Source organism: Marmota marmota, unplaced genomic scaffold, assembly GCF_001458135.2.
Source record: "Marmota marmota marmota unplaced genomic scaffold, marMar, whole genome shotgun sequence".
Classification (NCBI taxonomy): domain Eukaryota; kingdom Metazoa; phylum Chordata; class Mammalia; order Rodentia; family Sciuridae; genus Marmota; species Marmota marmota.
In genome coordinates this window covers 18,043,117-18,051,119 of record NW_026000168.1, presented here as the reverse complement: position 1 = coordinate 18,051,119, position 8,003 = coordinate 18,043,117, and the positions used below count along the sequence as shown (strand labels likewise).

The 8,003-nt window shown below is 41.8% G+C and overlaps 2 protein-coding genes across 2 annotated transcripts; one reads left to right on the top strand and one right to left on the bottom strand.

Moving 5' to 3' along the window:
* Window positions 1–1,548: 1,548 nt before the first annotated feature.
* LOC107150156 (vomeronasal type-1 receptor 90-like) lies at window positions 1,549–2,508 on the top strand. Its single transcript, XM_015495107.1, has one exon. It carries the CDS (start codon window positions 1,549–1,551, stop codon window positions 2,506–2,508), a length of 960 nt encoding a protein of 319 aa, XP_015350593.1.
* A 4,320-nt stretch (window positions 2,509–6,828) lies between these two features.
* Window positions 6,829–7,782, bottom strand: LOC125611709 (vomeronasal type-1 receptor 105-like). The gene has a single exon (XM_048786968.1). It carries the CDS (start codon window positions 7,780–7,782, stop codon window positions 6,829–6,831), a length of 954 nt encoding a protein of 317 aa, XP_048642925.1.
* Between the last annotated feature and the right edge of the window lie 221 nt (window positions 7,783–8,003).

The following is an 8,003-nucleotide window of genomic DNA, read 5'->3' as shown; positions in this document are numbered from 1 at the left end:
CTTACTAAATGAATCATTTGGAAGAGATTACATTTTTCTAATGTCATGAATGAATTCCCACTATTTACAATGACACTTCCGCAAAGATTTCAAAGCAATCATTTAACTAGGCTCAAACATTTAAATTGTCTGGACTCCTTGTTGTTTTTTCTCACAGTTTGTAACTGATGTTATCAAACTATAATTTTCTAGGTCGCTGTGGGAGTGATTGCTAGTCTTACCCACCTGTTTTTTAGATGATAGAGTGGGAGGATATGTTGCTCACCTCATTGTAAATGTTACATACTTCACAGCGATAAAGCAGAATTAAGATGGAAATAAAGAAAATACCTTCATTCTATAGGTAGCTATACCATGAGGTTGTCAACATCAAATTTTCTATTACACTATGTTCTCTCTGTCCTCTGGAGAAATATCATTGCTTATGAAAAGAAGATATGAAATCTTGTTCTCTTATGTAAACTCCATTATCAGAGTGAGTTTGGATTTGTTTCTCCTAATTAAAACACTAAAAACTCTGACCCCAAAAGTACTTAAGATTTTCCTGGTGTGCTGCTGCATTGCGTGCCTATGACCCCAGCAGCTTTGGAAGCTGAGGCAGGAGGTTTGCAGATTCAAGGGCAGCCTCATCAACTTTGTGAGACCCTGTCTCAAAATAAAAATAAGGGCCTGGGGTTGTGGCTCAGTGGTAGAGCACTCACCTGGTACGTGCAAGGTCCTGGGTTCCATCCTTAGCACCACATAAAAATTAAAAAAAATAAAGACATTGTGTCCAACTCCAACTAAAAAATAAATATTAAAAAAATAAAACAGTTAGGGATGTGGCTCAGTGGTTAAGCACCTTTGGGTTTAATTCCTGGTTAACACACACATACACACACACGCACACAGACACAGACACACACACACACACACACTTAAATAATGATTACTTTTCCCCATTTTTCCATATGCCAAAGAGAGGACCGAAAATAAATTTTGGAATTAAATCCTGCCAAAAATGGAGGGTTCTGCCCACTTAGATATGGTTTTTCTGGCATAATCAAATATATATAAAATAATATCAGTGGTTATGTAAACCTGGGTTCAATATCTGGTACCAAAAATATATAGAGAAACAAATTCAAGAAGTCTGCCTTCAGAGCTAACATTTTTCATATTTTGTCTCTAAACTGGTGATGAGCAATCCAGAACAGAGAACACTGAAAATATAGAACTGTATGGGGCTTCATCCAGCATCCACGCTCTTTCCTTGAGGGTTCTATGTGGACATTCCAGCCATCTGCCCCACATGAACTCACTTTGGATGCTACCTACTGAGCTATTTATCAGGTTGCTGCACATGCCGAGAAAAATTAATCCTGGCCCTACCCATGAAAAACAGTGGAGATAAACAGAAAAGATGTTAAGCTTGTGTATTGAGAGTTTGGAAAGGGAGCATTAAAAAAGTGCCCATGTACTTTGAGGTGGGCCGACTTGGTGGGTGGGGAGGTTGAAGCTGGTAACCACTGTGATGATGAGAATTTTATCTTTATTTGATCCTCTGACATGGACTCTATAGGTCCTTTGAGCAGCACACTTTCCATTTATCTTGCTGTAAGAAATGTCTTTTCTTCCCAAATTGTCCTTGGGATCACAGCCAACATCTTCCTCCTCCTCTTCCACATCCTCACGTTCCTTGTCCAGCGCAGGACCAGGCCCATGGACGTGGCCATCGCTCACCTGGCCCTGATTCACCTGCTGATGCTCATAATCAGGGTGTTCCTGGATATAGACATTTTGGGGGTTCAGGATATTTGGAACGACTTCACATGTAAAGCCGTCATCTACCTGTACAGGCTGATGAGGAGCCTGTCAGTCAGCACCACCTGCCTGCTGAGTGTCCTGCAGGCCACCACCCTCAGTGCCAGAAGCTGTTTTCTGGCCAAGTTCAAGCACACGTCCCCACAGCACAGTCTGAGGTACTTTCTCATTCTCTGGGTGTTCAACATGTTCATTAACATTCGTATTTTAGTCTCTACTGAAGGCCCCTCCAATGACACATCAGATATTCAGTTTTCCATTGAATCCTGCAGGGTTTCCCCCACAGGTTACTATTACAGGATCTTATTTTCCCTTGTAGGAATACTCCGGGACATTTTCCTTCTGGGGCTCATGGCCCTCTCCAGTGGGTACATGGTGGCTCTCCTGTGGAGGCATAAGAGGCAGTGCCAGCACCTCCACAGCACCAGCAGGATTGCACAAGCCTCCCCAGAGCAGAGGGCCACTAGGACCATCCTGCTCCTCATGGGTTCCTTTGTGGTCATGTACTTTTTGGACTGCGTGATCTCCTCCTCTTACAGTAAAATGCAGAAGAAGGATCCCGTTCGCCTTGTGTTCCAGATGCTGGTGGGCAACGGCTATGCCACCGTCAGTGCTGTGATGCTCATTAGTACCGAAAAACGAATAATCCAGTTCTTCCAATCCACACTGGGGCGGACGAGGACATGTTTAATCAGGGCCAGATAACCCCTCACAGTGTCATCCCACGTTATTTCCTCCTGAGTTTCCAAAAATTAGTTGATGTTGGGAAAAAACCTAAATGGGGATGAGGGAGATGAAACTTGTGTTGTTCTTTGTGAGATCTTTATCAAACCAGGTGAGGTGGTGCACACCTGTCATGCCAGCAGCTCAGGAGGCTGAGGCAGGAAGATCTCAAGTTGAAGGCTAGCCTCAGCAACTGTGTGAGTCCCTGAGCATCTTAGTGAGGCCCTGTGTCCAAATAAAAAAAATATAAAGTTCTGGGGATGTGGCTCAGAGGTCACATGCACCTGGGTTGAATTCCTAGTTGCAAAAAAAAAAAAAAGTGTTAAATGATATATGGGCTGTTTTCTTACTGAACTTGCCTAAAGCAGATACCTTCCATTGTCCATAGTAGACCATGACTGTGAACCCTTTGCTGGAAAAATGAATTTTGGAAGAATAGTTTTGTTTAGTCTTAGGAAAAGAAATATCTTGCCTAAGTACAGCTCTCTTGATGTGCCTGAGGCAATAGGTGTTTTGATGAATTTTTTATTAGAGCAGCAAATATCAATAAGAATAATAAAATCCCATCCATGTTAACTCCAGGTGTTTTCCTAATATACCTGTAACAGTATTTCCCCATGTATTTCTTTCTAATTGCATCATTTAACTTTTTCAATGTTATTTTATTTTCATCTGAATGCTAAACCAATAGAGAGTGGGAAAAAAAGGCGTCAGTAGGTGATCAGGAATCAGAGTGCAGGAGAGAGCTCAGATGTCTTGGAAACACACAGATCTAATCCATATTCCCATCTAAATTTTATTGGCCTTGCAGCCTTGAAGTAGTGGCCTAGTTCTTTCAGCCTCAGTGTAAAATAAAGACTGTATCTGTTTTAGGGTTATCATGTGGATGAGAACAAATAATAGCACTCCTTTGGCATCATGTGTCCTGAGATTGGAAGGATGTAAAGAAGATGACTAGCATGTCCCCCGACCAAGGATGGCATGCAATTTATAAATCATGTGACATTGAAAAAGCAAGAGTAGCAGCTCACCTCTGTGTTCACAGACATCATGTATTAACTCTTAATTTCCGTAGTGATGCTCTGAATGCAGTAGTATTACGATTGCCCACTTTACAGCAAAGAAAACAAAACCCAGATAAATTAAGTCAGTGGATTGCAGAGGAAATAGGTGAGGAAAGTCAGGATTTGAACTCTCAAGCCCAGGTCGCAGGTCCTGAGACGAACCAGAGGACGAAGGTTAGGCATGGGGTGCATTGTTTGCCTCCCTCACTGTAAGTTATTAATACTTTGTAGCAGAAAATATTCAAATATTGTTATTTTTTTTGTTTCTGAGATGGAATCTCACTCCATTGCAGGGACTGGTCTTGAACTTCCTGCACTCAAGAGATCCTCCTGCCTCAGCCTCCTGAGTTGCTAGAACCACAGCTGCACAATGCGGTGCCCAGCTCAAATATTACAGAAGGTCAAATTAGTTCTGAGGCTACGACTTTTCCTGTCCCCTCAAGCAGTTCATGGTCAACTAAATCCATTCTCTGTAACATCCTCAGGATATGGGAGAAACTGTTGTTCTCTGTTGGGAAAGAGAGTGGATATGTCTGCGTTTGGATCTTGTGTGATCTGAAGAGTCATTTACCAAAGGGACCAGATAAGATCATTAAGGAAAAACAGCCACTGTGTCTTCCAGTTAGTTGTGGAAATCCTGGGGTTTCATCATAATGATTTTAGCACACAGACAAATAATCAAAAACATACACAGATCAAGTCTTCCCGGGCAGGAGGTCAGGAAGGTTTGTAGGTCTCAGATGGGCTCAGAACAGACTTGGGACTGATGGAACTTTTTGTGATATTTATCAGGCCCTCCCAGATCAAAATGCTTGCTTCATAACCTACCAGTTTCGCTTGACTGTTGAAGGACACATATGATGCATCTGCAGTAACAATAAAAAAAAAATTGTCTTATCTTTGAAAAGTCCACGTATGGCTGTGTTTTGGTTATACTCTCCCGCCAGGTGTCTAAGACCAAGTTGGTCAAAGTTGACCTTTTTCCTATCTACGCTAGAGTCAGCTGAGATCTTCAGAGATTACTCCTGGGAACTGCTGACCCCAGCCCTGCAGCTGTGCCCAGGGGTCCCTCACCCTCCTCTGACTGCCCCTTCCTCTTCCCCTTCCCCTTCCCCTGTCCCTTCCCAGCATCTGCTGAGCTGCACTTCCATGTGGGCTACCATTTTAGCCTCCATACATGAGGGAGGACAGGCAGGGTGTTTTCTAAAAAGAAAATTCTATACACCATTAGAAAAAAAATTCGTGTTTTCCAAAATGTGATGATCAGGCAAAATGAAAATTTTATTCTCTCACTCACTCAACATTTTTCTGTCTACTCCCATGGCAAGCCTCAAATGACACTAGGAAGATTAAGTTCTCTGGCATATTTATACATAAAAATTTGCATCGGGGCTGGGGACATAGCTCAGTTGGTAGAGCGCTCACCTCACATGCACAAGGCCCTGGGTTCCATCCCCAGCACCACAAAAAATTACATAGATCTGCTCTCATATACCTGCTTTATTTAAGGTAAAATAGATGTTGAGGAGGCTTTAAAGAATCAACTTATATAACACACCTAGTATCATTTCTGTACAAAATTGTAAAATAAAAATGTAAATGATAGTTCTAAAAGTGTGTTCTTTCCTGCCATTTCTGTAAAATGGAGATTTTGGAGGACATGCACTTCAAGTATTGTTGCTGGCCCTGGCCTTGAGGACAACATGTCTGACATATTTATGCACCTGGACTTTTTTTTTTTTTTTACTTTTCTATGTTTACGTTATCATCAAATTTTTTTGAAAGAAAGAAAATAAATACTGTTTGCACATCAATCACAACTGGGATTAGCAATGCATGTAGACAGCCTCTGTATTTTCATTGAGGAATTCACTCACACGCCAGGTTATTATTGACATGTATAACAACTTACACTTGTCATCCTAATGATTTTCTGATATATTATCCTTTGTATATTTTTGTATATGCTTTGTTTCTTTTTTATCTTTTATTGATTATCATTGAGGTTTGTTGGTTTTCTAGAGGGATTAGATTTGATTCTTCTCATTTTTGTAACAGTGCAATAATGAGTCACTAAACTTCATGTGCATTTAACCACGTTTGCTAACATGTATAATCATAGGGGGAGGGACTGAGAATAAGATTTGAGCTTTTCAAAAACCCATCTTCAAACCACTGGAAGGAATCAGCTCTAATATTTTAAGCTCACCACATGACATTGTGGCACATTAAGAATTTTATCACTGGGCTGGGGTTGTGGCTCGGTGGTCGAGCACTTGCTTGGCATGGGTGTGGTGGCTGGGTTTGATCCGCATAAAAAATAAATAAATAAAATAAAACATATACATGTGTTCAAGTATACCAAAAATTTTTTTAAAAAGAGAAATTTATCACTCACTTTTTAGTTTCAGAAAAAGATATTTTCCACCACTGGGTTAACATAACAACATTCCCCCTCCCCCATGTCCTGGGGTTGGTGGAATGGCATTATGTTTTCTGTGCCTATCAATTTGGGTACTCCAACCTCAACCTCCTTTAAGTACTTTTATAAAATGTTCGTTCTTTTGTGACTGACTTGCTTCACCAAGTAGAGTATCTTGAGGGCTCAGCTATGTGGCATCCTGTGCCAGAATTTTCTTTCATTTTAAGTGTTAATAGTCCAGCATCTGAATAGAGATAACATATTGTTCATGTATTCTTATGATTCTGGCTGTTGGGTTCTTTCTTCATTTGATTATTTAAAACATGGTTTTATGAGCAAGGCTGTGGAAATGACTGTTTGACTACCTTCATGTGTGTGTGTGTGTGTGTGTGTGTGTATGTGTGAATGCAGGCATGCACATGTACACACATGCATGCTCTATGATGTGGTGTTTTATGGTAGCAAATGTTTACATGTCTAGTTTGAAAAAATATAGATAACTGAGACAAGACAATTATTGAAAAGCATTGGGACTATTGCCCCTAGAAATAGTTTGGAATAGCCCAGGTCATGAAAAGTCACATCCACCTCAGAGTCCCCCCCTGGAGGACCCAATGAGAAACATAAAACCCTGGTAATATCTCAGAGATAAATGATTGATTTTGATTGATTTTTTTATATATTTGCTACTTACATATCCAAGTATATGGCTGTAACAGAAGAAGAACTCTGTATTGTATTCAAAGAAAATGGCATATACACTGTGCCATGGTGCATCATTCCAAAGAAATCACATTTTCTCATTTTAACAGAACTTTATCCATCACTGGTTACTGAAATGTTTACTGTCTTCTCCCACATATATCTCAAAATACTAATTATACATTTTTCAGTAGCAATGAACACCAAAGGGCTGAACGAGGCATAGCTATGGGTCACGAGGATCTGGATACAGTAAAATATTGGATCATCCTTCAGTGTGATTCTTGCATAGGAGACAACGCTGTCCAAGATGGATATGACCACGAAGCAACTCAAGAGCAGCAGGATTGTCTGGGTGGCCCTCAGTTCTGGGGATAACACTGGACACGGGCTGGTGCTGTGGAGATGCCGGGACTGCCTCTTGTGCCTGCACAGGAGAGCCACCATGTATCCACTGGAGACGGCCATGATTCCTATAAAGGAGACTTCCCTGAAGGTCAGCAGGGTGGACAAGCTGTGCTGGAGGAAGAAGGTCATGGGAATGAAGGAGCAGGATTCTGTAACGTACATAAAGTTGTCTGAGGTCCAATTGCGTGTAGCAGCAATGGAGATGAAGAGGTGGCTACTGAAGGATGAGTAGATGACCCACAGGAAGAGAAGGAAACACAGGTTGTGACGTGAGGGTTTATGTTTGAACTTTGCCAAGCAGGAGCCCCTGGGGCTGAGGGTGATGGCTTGGAGGACACTCAGCAGGCAGGTGGCGCAGATGGAGAAGCCCCTCATCAACCTGTATAGGTAGATAAGCCATTTACACGTCAGGTCATCCCACCTGCCTCCCTGAGGTGTAGAAATGTCCGAAGCTATGAAGCCCTTGATGAGCAGCATTACCAGGTGGATCAGGGCCAGGAGACCAATGGGCAGGTCAGTGAGCTTAGGTCTGTGTCCAGTAATGAGCAAGGAGATGTGGACCAGAAGAAGAAGGGCATTGGCCATGACCCCAACGCCAATCACGGTGTACGCGGTGTTTCTTATGTGAGTGTTACTGTACAGTCTGTTGGCTTTATTCATCTTATGGGGGAAAGAATTCTGTGAACACCTTCGGAAAAAGACAAGAAAATGTCCTTTTTGCAAATATGTCCTTCATCAATCCCAATGGACAACCCTGCAATCAGGAAAATAAAGAGGATTCATCAAAACATGCCTTCATTCCACATGATGAGTGAATTCTGGTGCTGGGTACAGTGATGCCTGCCTGAAATCACAGTGACTGAGATGCTGGGTGCTTGTGA

Bases quoted from the DNA above. Each gene is read 5' to 3' on its own strand.
- LOC107150156 (XM_015495107.1), top strand. From the start codon at position 1,549: ATGGACTCTATAGGTCCTTTGAGCAGCACACTTTCCATTTATCTTGCT.
- LOC125611709 (XM_048786968.1), bottom strand. From the start codon at position 7,782: ATGAATAAAGCCAACAGACTGTACAGTAACACTCACATAAGAAACACC.